General features: G+C 31.7%; 1 protein-coding gene across 1 annotated transcript; it reads left to right on the top strand.

Moving 5' to 3' along the window:
- The first annotated feature begins 10,023 nt into the window (after nt 1–10,023).
- On the top strand, nt 10,024–14,219 carry LOC148597558 (uncharacterized). The gene is made up of 4 exons (XM_088563967.1): nt 10,024–10,428; nt 11,089–11,343; nt 11,937–12,254; nt 13,143–14,219. Exons 2-4 carry the CDS (start codon nt 11,235–11,237, stop codon nt 14,021–14,023), a joined length of 1,308 nt encoding a protein of 435 aa, XP_088420093.1. The 5' UTR covers nt 10,024–10,428; nt 11,089–11,234; the 3' UTR covers nt 14,024–14,219.
- Nucleotides 14,220–14,959: the final 740 nt, after the last annotated feature.

Genomic DNA, 14,959 nt, shown 5'->3' with positions numbered 1-14,959 from the left:
TTTATCTCCATTTGAATTGTATAGTTATTATCAATTAAAGACCTAAGAAGACTTTGAATGACATTATGACTGAAATCAAATGGTGGGTCTTTTTCTTCGTTTGCGCTCTTGAGATAATTTTCTAAAAAAGAACTTTTTTTTAAATCGTTTACTTATCAATAAATCTCACTGTTAAAAAGCGAAGAAAATACAAATTAGACTCTTTCTTGTGACAGGGATCTTAAATTTACCCATGTTTTCTCGGGTTCTTAATTAGTACAACCAATTTGATAAAAAAAAAATGCAGTGTGTTGTAACTGTGTTATCATATATGAAAAAAATATTGTATGTTCCCCTTGACTTTTTTAATGTTTTAAAAGAGAAAATCTTACAACGGGCGTAACTTAACATTACTCGACATTAATTGACAGTACCATTGTTTCCATATGTCGAACAGTAATTTTATTTAATCTAAAACATCTCGCTTTATCCAGAAATAAAACTGTCATTTGAGCATACCAGTTTGGTTTAAAAATATTTCCCTTTTCTAGATTGAATACGTGTATTGTGCGCATAAATGACTAGTGATTAGCATATACTGTTTACGACTTTGAAAATAATTTTGATTTGTAGAATTAGACAAAAATGAAAATGGTATATGTATTGTTTTACCATAAAACAGAAAAATGCAGTTTATTTGACAAATTCACATTTAAATTTCATTGACAATGCATTTCAAAAACGTTTTCTAGGTTTATTTCGACAAACTTTTCCCTGACAACAGCAAGATATTGTATTTATTAATGTGAAACTGTACTTTGCACTGTAATTAAGAACTTAATTAATGACAGCAAAGTTGAGGTGTATTGTTGTTAAGAAAATGCATTTCAAAGTACTCCTGTGCTGAACTTATCTACACAGGCAACATTATTTCACGTGATTTTTACATGAATTTCACATGATTTTCTACCGAACTGAGCTAATAAACTTTGCAACAGAGTTCACGTGAAATTTGGATGAATATAGCTTTCATGTGAAATTCACGTGAATTGTTCACATGAAATTAATGCTACGTGAATTTCACATGAAAATCATTTTAATTGTATGTGAAATTCACGTAAATTTCGTGTGAAGCTCGATGAAAATGAATCTTACGTAAAAAAAGTATTTGGCTCTGTGTATCTTTTTGTTCGAATTTTTACGTCTCAAATAATCGGCAAAATGCAAAAAAACTAGATATAGAAGGAGAGAATCAGAATCATCTTAAAACGTATATAAAAATAATCTTGTCATAAACTGCTGACATTAAAGTCTTCGATTTAAATTCACCAATACGAATGGTATCTAACACACAACAAAAATACATCTTTCATAGGCAACTCACAACTTCGCACAAAACTCAGATGTTTTGCCTAAATGAGTGATCATAAAAATACCCGACAAAAGGGGGCTAGGGACACCAAAATTCCTTGATAAAAACACATTTTAATACATTCCTTCAACCACAAAATATGTTGTATTTAACTTAATTTTCAATTGATAAAGGTTACAGACCACCAATTCAACCAATGAGCATTTGGAACGTACGCAAAAATAGTCCTACGCAGAAATTACCCCTGTTCCTCATAGTGCTGTGAAAAAAGTTCTCATCTTATTTAAAACATTTAAACAGTTTCTGAAAGGAAAAACATTTCTGTACATTTTATAGGTGCATTTTGCTTCTTGTGATGTGAAGCCTAATCTCCATAATGATTTTTAAATATACCCCTATCTTGTGAAAACACTGGGATTTCCCATGCTATTTATAGACCCTTCACTTTCGGTGACCAGTACTGCACTGCAAGTCTGCTAACCCCACATGCCATTCTGAGGATTGTGAGCTGACATATGTAGAATCATGCTGATATATAGTCCTCTGCAGGTTAAAGTTAAGGTAAAGTCCAGAGAAGCCATTGAATATTGTGAAATTAGCATAGAAGCCTATGGAAAGTGGAATTAGTGGTTTTTAGCCTTAAGATGAAGCCATGGCAAAATGAAAAGTTTCTTGAAATAGCTTTAAACTACTTGAAGATCTTGTTAACTTTGCCATGAGAGGAATACACTACAAACATCCTTCAAAATATGCATTTTTTTAAGTTATAGGTCCAAATTATAGAAAAATTGATCTTTTTGGCTGATTTTTATGTCCTATCTTGTAAAAAGTGTAGAAAATTTAGTAAAAATATCAAATATTAAATTTTGAGGGCTATATTTACCTAAATATGGTGGTAATAAGCACTTGAAATCAAGTTTTGTGTAGATTTGAGCAAAAATTAGGTTAGAAATGAGGAAAAACTCACTTTCATTACTGCGGTTAAGGCCATATCAGCATTCCCCTATAGTGACATGGAAAATCCATTATTGAGTACTTTTTTTGCTTTAGGTGCCCTTTACTGGTCATGTTTTAATGTGAAAACACTGTTTTCACAAATTTAAAGCCAAATATATCACCTTTTGTGAACATTTAAAGATTTAGGATTTTTGACATGTGATCAAGAAAAAGGGGGAGGCATGTCAGAAATAAATTTTTAAAAATAGACCAATTTCTCAGAAAATGATTAGTTTTAAAACTATTTCTTCATTGATATGGTTAAAAACAAATTGTGATTGATATTTTTTATTTGAAAAGTCAGAAAAAGTTCTTTGCAAATATTTAATGCATTTAAGTATGGTAGAATATTGTCACTTTTTTGCTCGCACAACTTGGTTACCCTATATTTAAAAATCAAATATTTAAAAACGTGCTTGTCACATTTCACTGAAACTTTGCAAATGCATTCATTATGTGTGTAGGAAGATACCTGTATAGTTATTTTTTTTCTAAGACAAAAAGTGACTCTTTAGGTTACAGACCACCAATTCAACCAATGAGCATTTGGAACGTACGCAAAAATAGTCCTACGCAGAAATTACCCCTGTTCCTCATAGTGCTGTGAAAAAAGTTCTCATCTTATTTAAAACATTTAAACAGTTTCTGAAAGGAAAAACATTTCTGTACATTTTATAGGTGCATTTTGCTTCTTGTGATGTGAAGCCTAATCTCCATAATGATTTTTAAATATACCCCTATCTTGTGAAAACACTGGGATTTCCCATGCTATTTATAGACCCTTCACTTCCGGTGACCAGTACTGCACTGCAAGTCTGCTAACCCCACATGCCATTCTGAGGATTGTGAGCTGACATATGTAGAATCATGCTGATATATAGTCCTCTGCAGGTTAAAGTTAAGGTAAAGTCCAGAGAAGCCATTGAATATTGTGAAATTAGCATAGAAGCCTATGGAAAGTGGAATTAGTGGTTTTTAGCCTAAAGGGGACGGGGACGGGCCAATATGTCCCACGGAGGCGGGTCCGAGGTAACCCTTTGATCCGTCTATGGTTGCAATCAATCCTACATTTTGATCAGTGCACCTTTTATCAAGCATTAACGTATTCTCAGTTGATAAGCTATAGCTCAGTTCCTTCAATCTGCCGCATAGACAACTAATTTATTGTATTACAAATAACAATTACACCAGACGGTTTTCAAAATTACTATTATACCGTCTGACCAAAGTTCTGCGTTTATGTGTTCTCTCTTTCGATCCGATGTCGTAATAAACTGTTCAGATTAAGATCAGTACACAATTTGCTTACTATCAATCTAACAGTCAGTTTTAAGATCGATTGAATCGGCGTATTTTACCGTTATGATAATGCTTTCTGCGGCCTTAAATAAGAAAACGTACCCATTTATAATGCAAGGAAAGATTCCATTTTCTGTATTTCCATCAGAACAGAAAGTAAAATTGAGTGTTGTTAGATCCTTTATACAGAATGGGACAATTATTAAGTCTAATTAGATTGTTATCTAATGACCACGCTGTCACTTCTACAAACTTGTCCAAATCGATCGCAAAAAATGTCCGATGTATATGCAAACATTTTACACATATTTATGTTCGTTTTATAGATATGATGGAGCTTAGAGCAAACGATATTTACTTGATATCTTCACAAAGTATGTGTGACCAGAGCAATGCATGGGTCATATTCACCATTTGTATTCTAAGGGCATTAATCAACAAACAAACAAATAACGACTTATGCCAAATCGTTAAAATCAATACTTATTATTAACTTATTTTTAACGTTTCACGTTAATGCCACAAGTAGTGTATTATTCCCAAATGATTTTGATTTTTCGCTTGCGCGAGACTGTAGTGTTAAAATTTTACTCATTTGTTTTATTTATTGTGAAAATAGCATACTAGTTCCTTGCTAAAACAGTAATAACAAAAATAAAAGAAAAAAAAAAAACAGACATATTTTATCTAACATTTGGGAGAGTATGGCCTCCACAAAATATACTATAAACATAATTCCATTTAGTGATGTCAATGTTTTGTGTATTGTTTGGATTCATGTACATGTACAAAGAAAACAATAACACGTGAATTCGATTATTCTTTAGTTGATATATAATACTCCTAATCAAATCTGCTCTCTTTTTGACAAGTCCTGCACAAAGTTCAACTAAAGCAGCCACTTCCCATCGCAGATGCCTGTACAGTGCCCCCATTACTCCAATGTTATAAGTTATTTCACTACGTATTCTATATAAACCCTTCGTCTTTGTTGAAGTAGGTTGAACTGTTTTGCCTTCGAATTTTCTAGTTTTGCCTCAGCACATTTTCAGTCTTGTAGGGGAGTTATAAGGGGCCTCTTATTACTATATATACTATCCACTAACAGATAACAATTCGCCGGAAAGTCAAGTTCTTGGCCGGTATAATTTTCTTCATTTGCCTGAATGCAAGTGCATCGTTGTCGTGGCCAAGGAATCTAGAATGTATATAACATATGTTGTTTTTTTTCTGGTAGTCAATGATTATCTAAAACACGAAAAAATACCGAAGAGAACAAGTATATGAAGTTTATTAAAGTATATCACTCGGAAGGCAGAAAATCACCTAGGGTACAAATAAAGTACTTGGATAATCGATTGCATCTAACATTGGTTCCCTTTAAATAAAGTGCAATGCCTTTTTCTTCGTTGATATAATAATCATATCTTACAAAAGCTCCGACTTCGACTAACCACTTAATATGTATTTGTTGCGACTTAATGATTAGGGCTAATTAACTATTTATCGTTTGTTAAGTTATTTGTCATGGTCGAAGTCAGTTGATGGGTGTTTATTAAATAAATATTTAATAAGAACAATGATAAACAAGCCATATTACTCTAAAAATGGCCTCTCTTAAAGAATTTAGGCGCGAAGCAAAGAGGTAAAAAAAAGTAATCGGAAATGACGGAGTAGTTCCAGTCAACCAGTAAAACTACAATTTTAGAATCGGATCGGTCAAAATCCGGAGAGATTCTACCACCTTGTGCCTCCGAGGTTTCATTTTGTGTAGCTACAAAGGTTAGAAAGTTCAGATTGTTAACTTTTTTTCAGCCAATTTTCTCTCCTTTGGCTGGGGAACTTTCCCGTCCATTGCTTCCCTTCGTAAGATTTTTTTTCTTAATTTTACAATATATTTTTTAATGTCAAAATTGTTATAACATAATTTTAGTATTCCTTAGTTACTGCGTTTAATTAATTAAATATACATACATGTACGCATGTGTTATTGTGATAGATGACAGGAAAATAATCCGTGTTATTGGTATATGATCTACTTTTAAGTTAATTCATAATTATTAATAGATAAGAAAACAGTTATAACTGTCTTGGAATAATGTTACGATAAAAAGCGTTCGCGAGAAGTGTATATGGGTAGTGAATAACGTAAGAGCCACCCGCCCTGACTGATCAAAGAGGGGATGAACACAGTCATCATTCAGTGATTTTCTTTCTGTTCATTTTTTTTTTCAAACGGTTTCCTATGTTTGAGATTGTGTCTATTGAAATCAGCAATATGTTTTAAGTATTTCGTAAAATGTCTAATCTGTTTTTCTGCTAACTTTGCGTTACCTAAATCTCTAACATACCTGTGTATGGAAACAATGATATTTTCTATGTCCGCTGTAAAACTCTACCTGGGGCTCAATTGATGGAGTCAGTATTTCATGGTAAGTTCAATCGATGCATCCTAAAACGTTCTGAATTTCTGGCCAAATACTAAATATCCTGCCACGAATGAATAGGAGGCCACAATTCAGGCCGTAAACACTCCTCCCATAGAATTAGCCACATTCTTTTCAGGTTCTGTATACTTATGGCAACAAAAAGCATCAATATCCAGTTTGTATCTGCATTTTCAGGAGCTGAAAAACAGCATAATGGCAGCTTCATTTGCGTTTACTTGTATGTGTGCTATTGAGAACCAAACCAGTCTCGGAAAAAATATTTGTTAGTTTCGATAATTAAATACAAATCGAATTATTGCTTTTCCAAGATAGGGTTGGTCTTATAGTCTGCAGTATTGCTCCCGGATGTTTACGAAAATTACATAATCAATAATATCCATAATTCTCGGGTCATTGCAAAACGAGAACGAATCAAAACGAAACGAAAATAATTGATAAAAGAAAGAATCAAAACGAACCAATTATATAAAATGAATCAAATCGTTATAAAAACAAAATTTAACTATACAAAATTAAACAGAAAGAAGCGAAACTAAATGCAATAAGAGAAATATTTTAAGAAGTTTCGCAAATTATAAGAAACATAATGTTGACCTGTGACGGGCGATTCGACCAAAATATATTTCGGACTATGACAACCAATAATTCCCTATGAATGCTGGACATTTCGGCCAATAGACATATCATACCATGACAATTAGTAAAATGCTTTAGGACAAATATATATCATTACAAAATTTACCATACTTGAAGGTTATAAGTGTACTATATCAAATCAGAACTCGAGGAATGAAGCAAGCAATCTTCATCAAAATTTGTTTCTTCATCATTTGACTGATAATAAAAACTGGCCGCACTGTAGGGACCACATTGGATAATCATCATTTCTTGTTATCTTGCAATTATTATGCTCTCCACAGGAGGTCACTGCAGTCTGTCTGCTTAGACCTTAACATTATATTGCTGACATACATTAAACTTTTTATTTGTATTTTTAGTAAGTTAAAATAACTTTTGCACACCTTGTTTGTTATAGACCTATCACACGTGGTCTATTGATAATGACCAAGAAGTATATCTTTTGGCGAGCACTCGATCAAAGTGACAAGCATGACTGATAAGGGTAGAAAAACACATGTACAATCACCAAATGAAGAACGATGATTTATTTTAAAAAAATATGTTAATAATCGATGCAACTGGCCACTAATTTTACAACATATGAAACAAAAACTGCCAGCTGCAGCTGCTTACCTGCACAGCAGCGAATAATTTTCAAAGGTCAAAAAGGCGAATGAGCGGGTAGGTTAAAAACATTATCAAAGAGGGATATATCACAACCAACAAAGACATGAAACAACTCATAGCAGAAAGAAACATCGTGTAGAGGAGGTATAGACCGTTCCCGGGGACTCATCCGGTGAGGTGGAAAGAGTTGTCAGCTAAGGTACGTGTTATCAATTCAGTTCAGGTTAATACAGTGAGTTAATTTTTTTTATTAAATTGACTTCTCAATATGTTCATCACATTCGACGCTCAACATTTCACATATCATACGAAGTTTTGAAAACTTACTATTGTTTAATCTAAGATTTGTATCCAGTCGAACACGTACCATTTTTCCAAGGATCACGGGTCCAGAGATTTCTAGGGCGGATAAAAAAATAATACTAATAAGGAGGACTGGTCAAGAGTGTCATTTGCTCGTCTAAAAATATAGCGACTTTCCATGGAAAGTGATAGAAAAGATCTAGACAAATACAAAGGAGTTGAAAATTGAGTTGATGTTAGTGATGATGAAAGGACATGGGAAAACAGCAGAGTAGTCGAATCTCATTATAGCCACGACAAAAAGAAGAAATATTGAATAAGATGTGGCGAAAAAATGGCAGATTTAATGTCATAATATAAAAGAGAAGGTGAAAAGGGCGAGGTTCTGGGAAAAGTTTACTATGTAGGCGTCCAGAGGAATGAAGATACTAGGGAAACCAGGAGTGGGAATGAAAGAGAGGCTGATAGGAAACATGGAAGAAGATGTGATGAGAGGAGAGTAAACAATAAAATAATATTTTGCTATTGACATGGGTGATGATAGTCGAAAAATACTTTGAAAGCGTTTTGAAATGAATTGTACATGTGTATGAAATTTTGGACTTATTTACTAGGTATGAATTTGGCAAACAAACTGCATTTTTTATGGTAAATTCAAATATACCATTTTTATTGCTATCTTATTCTATAAATCAACATTATTTTTAAATGTTTTGAACAAAATATACTAATCACTAGTCATTTATGTGCATTCATGTAACGCAAGAATTCCAGTTGAGAAAAGAGGAATGATTTTTTAACCAAACTGACATGCATAAATGACATTTGTATTTCTGGGTAAAGCGAGATAAATCAAATTAATTGAAATTACTGTTCGACATAAGGAAGCAATGGTAATGTCAGGTAATGTCGAGTAATGTTAAGTTATGTCTGTTGTCCGATTTTCTTAACTGAAAATTAAAGTTCAATACATCAAACATAGTTTCATTTACAACAATAAAACACGAAGGACAATGAATTCTATTTCAACTGAAAGATTGCTCAGCACATGTATTTTGTAATTGTCATATTTTAATAATAATTATGCTACTGTATAAGGCGTTATTCGTTACCATTTTGAATAAAATTTCTGATCGTTTATCACTTTGAAAACAAAGTAATTCAGTTACCTAGTTATGAATTATTTATTATTCTGTTTTTCAATAAGTTAATTAACAGTTATTTTCCTTTACTGAATAATAAGATATGTTTTATTTATTTTATTAAGATAATTACAGAGGAGAACTAACAAGAGTGATAACAGCATTGTTTGTTTTTTTGTTTTTTTTTGTTTTTTTTTGTTTTTTGTTTTTTGTTTTTTTTGTTTATTTGTTTGTTTGTTTGTTTGTTTGTTTTTTTTTTTTTTTTGCTTTTTTTTTCATTCTTTAGTGTATACAGCCAACCCCATAAAAATAAGCGTTCTTTTTTTTTCATTCATTGGAAATTATAGTATCAAGTGTCTGTTAAATTGCATCACAAAGAATAATAAATAATAACAAACTCAGTAAATTCTGCATATGGCTTATTTACTGTTGTCATATATGTAATACAAACAACAATTGTAATAATGCTTATAATAAATTTTGATATTGCTAAACATAACATGTAAATGGTAACAGTTAAGCGAAGAGAAAAAAAAAGAAACAATAGCCGAACCAAACAATTAAACAATAATATCATGCCAATCTAAAGTTAGAACATGTCAATTTTAGGGCTGAACGGATTTTGGGATGATAAAACAGTCACAGCCAGGAAAGGAACAGATGTAACACTGCATTTTCATTTTGAAAGCCGATCATATTTTTGTGATCGGTCCGTGTATGTTTACCTGTGGGTGTCAAATTTTAAAAGGGTAATGCATATTTCAGAGATATCTGGTAGTGTCGTTTCAACTAGAAAAAAAGAAAAATATAATGTACTAGTATCAAGGTTTACTTTTAGAGGAGGATACATTTCTTTAACTATACGTAATACAACAGAAAAGGACGACGGTTTATACATTATAGGTTGTAACTTTTGGCGACCCTATTTTCTGTCAGTCATCGGATTATCAAGTAAGTGTAGTTATCTAACAATCAATAAAAACATTTATTATATTTTTCTGATCCTACTGATTACCTACTTACAATTATTCGAATCTCTGTGAAAAAAAAATGAAAATACTGTTAAGTGAAATTATAGTATTTAATTGCCTAAGTGTTTATTATATTTACTTTATCCACTTAAAACAATCATGTTATTACGTCAAAATAACCTTTTACTTACAAAAACGTTGTTGAGGAGTTTCAAGAGAGTCATACATAACATAATCGGCAATTAATAACCATTTTAATATACTTTTTTTATATACGCCAAGTAAGATTTTAGATAAGATGAAATCCTGGCCAAGTAGATGTTTTTCTTTGATTTTTTTATTTTTGTTTTATGTTGTTTTAGTAAGTGTTCCATAAAACAACTCTTAATGTTTATATTAAAGTTGCAGGAGCATTACATAGAAGATTCGATGTAATGTATGTTAGATACGGATCAAAATATATATTCCTTGACAGTTTCATAGATCAAGACTTCTACTATCAAATCAGGCCAAAGGATAAACGAATTAATAGCATGGTCATATTTCATGTAAGGACAAAGCAGAATGTGTTGTCGACACTCGCTTGTGGGATAAAGTTGACAAATGTTATTTATTTTATAACGATACGATTGAAGAATCTCTCATATTCCAAGTCTTTAAATTTTATGGTAAGAATTTCATATCTGCTGATTAAAGACAATCTAACAATGTCAAAAATAGTAAAAGCAATTTACTAATTTATTTTTGTTTCATTTCCTTTTTTATAATATTGCACAGAGTGCTGTAATGACAAAAGGAAGGGAAATAAAAAAATGGGAATTGTAATAGTTATTAACAATTTATTTAAATCGAAACTAAAGTATATTTTCCCCTTTTATAAGAAGTCACCATTACAGATGAACATAAATGGTGCTTTATATGTCATATCTCCGTTGTTTATTCTCCCTATAACATTATTCAGGAACTAAAGATGCATGGAAATCATCTTTAACTAAGGTCTTGTAAGTTGTTTTTCGTAATCAGAATTTGTTCAGTGACAACATCATTTTGTTTTTGTTTTGTTTTGTTTTGTTTTGTTTGTTTTTGTTTTTTGTTTTTTGTTTCTTTGTTTACCGTTGTTGTAATAGCAAGGAATGTAGTAATATAAATCATGCATCCTAACATATTTACTGCTATTGTTCGTTTTATTTGGGAAATGATTTGATTAACAAATGTTTAAGCATGTACTTCGATACATCTGATTTTGAATTGCAAATAATGTAAATAAGATAACAAAAGTACTAACCTGTAAAAAGCAAACTTAAGTTTCAGTTAATTATAAATTGTAGATGTAGACATTGACATTGATCAATGCTCAGCGACATGTGTTGAAAGACCTACTGAATCTGGTTTAATCAAATGTCTAGAACACTGGTATAATGGTAGCCTTATCAGGCAAATAGAGGCGCTAGGGAATAAGACACTGTCTTTACCAATGCTGTTGGTACCCTCTTACATAAATGGTGTTTATCGGTGTATTAGTTATACAGACAACAATAAATCAGCAGTATCACAAAACAAATCACTTGTCTATCAGTATCGAGGTCAGTGTAATTTTATTTCAAAAATATCAAACACAAAAGTGTTTACATTCTTTGTGTTTTGCGTTGTGCAATAACATCAGGGTATCTCCGGCATTGCTTTGTCAAAAGATTCCCAATGTATTATAACGCTATTTGTATAGATTGCATTACACACAGACGATAGATGTACATGATGTATGATATACAATTGTGTATGCTATTATATTCCTTGAAAAACAATTTTGTTCATAAATAATATATTTTAGTTTCAAAAGTGTCACACTATATTATATTGCTTTAGTTGTTAACCATTTGTTGTGAAAATTAAGTAGTCTTAACCGTATGTGTACGATTCTGTTGTTGAATTTGAATTAAAATATGTCACCTTATTGTTGAATGACATAAAGCGATTCTTTTGGTTATTTCCGTAAGTCACCAAGACTGGGTACCGGTTGGCGGTTTTGACAAATCAAACAAAGCATATTAATATGAATCCTGTATCATTTTTGGGGGGAAAATATACCAGTAGGCGAGAATTATAAAATTTTAAATGTAGAAAAACAAAACAGTGCCAATTAGCATTTCGTTCATTATAATTCAACTGATTTTTTCAGGAATACCTTTTTTTGCTACTGCCAACATGAATGTTTATCGAGGAGTAGTCGAATCAAATATAAGTGTAAGTGTATTGGTATATAGTTATAGCAACATTTCAATACAGCTTTATGAAACAAAGAACGGATCATTATTCACAAAGAAAATCTCTGATAGTATCGCTACAGTGGAATCATGTCATGAGATGATGACCATAATCAAATGTTACAAGATAACTACTTATCATCTAGTCACAACTTCAGGTGTTAAACTGATGAGCTTGGAGGTTAACAATAGCGCGGGATTAAATACTTTCCAATTTTATGTTGACGCCAAAGGTAGTATTTACAAGTTAATTGGCAAAAACTGCACTGCTTTAAAATCCATGTATGAGGATAATTGACTGAGCTGAATAGACCACTTAGTATATGCGTATATAGTGTGTTAAATACCAATCTTTGAAAAACGAAGTTTCTTGTTTGCCTAAAGTCAAAATAACTTAAAATGAAACGTTTGAGTCTGGCAAACTCGTCAACCCTTATGGATGGTGAAAGCAGTGAGTTATGAATATGCAATTATTATAAAACAAGTATTCATACTGAATAGAGTTTTTTTTACATGTAGTTATGCATAATTATGTATTTTTTTCACGGTAAGCAGCTTGTATAGGGGATAGTTGTGTGCATTTTTCAAGAGTTTATGGCCTCTGTATGTCTTGTCTTGTTTTCATTCATGTTGCTTCAATATATATAAAGAAACCGATTTCGCTGTATGTATATTAAATGTTTGCGGCCAGATGTAGCCTTCCCTGTGGTATAAGTTTTTCCTTGACGTTTATGAAAAAACCATTGCGTGAGCTAGAGCCGACTTATTTTTTTTCCTGGTTGTTGTCTCTTTTGGACATATTCCCCATATCCGTCCCTTTAAATTGTCTAAAAGCAATATAGCTTTTTTGTATTGAAACTTTCTAATGACGTTTTTCTTTTTTTTTAGATAGTAATACATTCTATAAGATCCATAATTAAAATATATTTACCCAATCTGTAAACCGATAAACTTTAGGTAATATTAAAAGAGTAGTTACAATAAAAGTTTGTGGATCACGGATAAAAACAGAAGGTTAAAAACAATCACAACTTAGTACAGATATTTTTCAATTGAACTTTTTGATTCATCACGGTTTCATAAAAATATTTAATTTATTTATATTGAAACCTTTTGTCTAGAGAAACATAGGAGTTCAGTCATCAACATGTACTCCTTTGTTAGCATTGTCTTGAGCTGGGTTGGAGCTGTAGTAATCGTAGTTACAGCGATGGCTTGCTGTTTCCGTCCAATGAACCAAAGAGTAACGTCTATGGAAAAAAATAAGAGAAGGGAAGACGTGTATAATTACGATGAGATAGGTATATTGGATGATCACATCATGACTGCCCCTCCACCAATAGTCTTACGTAGGACATCACCAAAGAGGGACAACGACGCAAATCAACTAAATAATGATTTTAGTGACATTGAGGACACTTTCGACAGTCAGGTCATGCAGATCGAGAGTTCTGTAGCTTTCGAAACCAGAGACCCCCCAGGACAACTTTTATCGTCGAATGGTCAAATACATTTTGTAGCTAGTGATGCAATATCGGTTGATAATGAAATCACTGGAAAGCAATTTTCCAGTAAAAATAGACGAGATGATGATAATATGCATACAACAATCAAAAACTGTGATTTTCAAAATGTCGTTGCTTTTTGTCATCCAAATCAAGCTGAAGACCCTTTTGAATCCAGTATAATGAATAACATTCTTCAATGGAAAACAAATGTAAATATCTTCGAATTAAATGAAGAACTTAATGATTCACCATTGGAAGAAATCACTCTTATAAACAATAAAAACGACGTTTTGACCTTTGAAATCGACCAATCTACCTTCGAAACTTTGATTTCTGATCTTAATGGCAACGTTCTCACAAATGTAAATCTGGACAATGCAAGTAGTGACAATGACACGTCATCTAGTGATGATCTTCAATTAACGACTGACGGATACGAAAGTCCTTACATTATCATACCGATAGATAGAGCACCAGAACATATTTATAATTAATGTGATCCCTTTGACAATACGAAAAAAACATATAATCAATGTTTCAATCTACAAATATGTTAATTGTGCTACAGAGTAAACATTCTGTTCAAACATTTTTTTTTTACATTTAAAGTGTGATTTAGATTTAGAACCAAAATATTGTTTCGTACAAAGATATGGGTTGACTGAATCCAATAGAACATAAAACAATTCACTGATTTTTGATTTTACTGTCTATCGTTATAACATGTAAAAATACTAATATATGTAACAGTTTACCGTTTCGTTCGATATATATATAAATATTCTACATTAATGTAATTCCTTTAATTTTCCAGACAACTAGATGACAAAGAAACTATTTGAAGTCTATTTTATAATGTGTTGATATTTGATTTTAAAGTTTGATAGTTGTTATTATCTTCTCTACAGTCATAGAAGAACATGTTGTTTCTCTACTGAACATTCTGACAATTTGGACATTTTGTTTTTCTTTTTGTTTTGTTTTTTGTTTTGTTTTTTTTTTTTTCGATTTTTTTTTAAATTTATTGCATCGGAATATAATACGGCTAAATTATCTATTGATGGAATGCTAATTTCAAGCTCTATCGAAATGTCAATGTCGTACGCATCGATTATGGTCATGTCTCTTACCAAATGGTGTCATGTGATTTAAAAAAAAAATAATGTATCGGTTTTGTATGACTTACTTCCCCTTGCTGGTTAGCAAAATTCCAAACTTTTTACATCAGATCAGCTAAAATTCTATCTCATACAAGAATAAATAGTATATTCAAGGAAAAAAAACTAGCAGCTTTGACAAAGTTTGTGATAAACATGGAGTTTTGGTAACTCAAAAGAGCCCCAGCGAACCTTCCTATTATTTCTTGTTGTCCTATCAATTTGCATAGTATATATATTTTAACATTTTGTATATTTGGAGAGCTCGCTTTT

The sequence above is a fragment of the Perna viridis genome, chromosome 15 (assembly GCF_037379345.1).
Source record: "Perna viridis isolate PV_CMFRI_1.1 ecotype Kerala chromosome 15, ASM3737934v1, whole genome shotgun sequence".
In the NCBI taxonomy this organism is placed as follows: Eukaryota; Metazoa; Mollusca; class Bivalvia; order Mytilida; family Mytilidae; genus Perna; species Perna viridis.
The sequence above is the reverse complement of the archived record's forward strand: the minus strand, read 5'-3'. Positions and strand labels throughout refer to the sequence as shown.

Excerpts from the sequence above, each read along its gene's own strand:
- LOC148597558 (XM_088563967.1), top strand. The coding sequence starts at position 11,235 with ATGCTGTTGGTACCCTCTTACATAAATGGTGTTTATCGGTGTATTAGT. Across the intron at positions 11,344-11,936 it reads ACTTGTCTATCAGTATCGAG|GAATACCTTTTTTTGCTACT; the intron begins GTCAGTGTAATT and ends TGATTTTTTCAG. Across the intron at positions 12,255-13,142 it reads ATTTTATGTTGACGCCAAAG|AGAAACATAGGAGTTCAGTC; the intron begins GTAGTATTTACA and ends CCTTTTGTCTAG.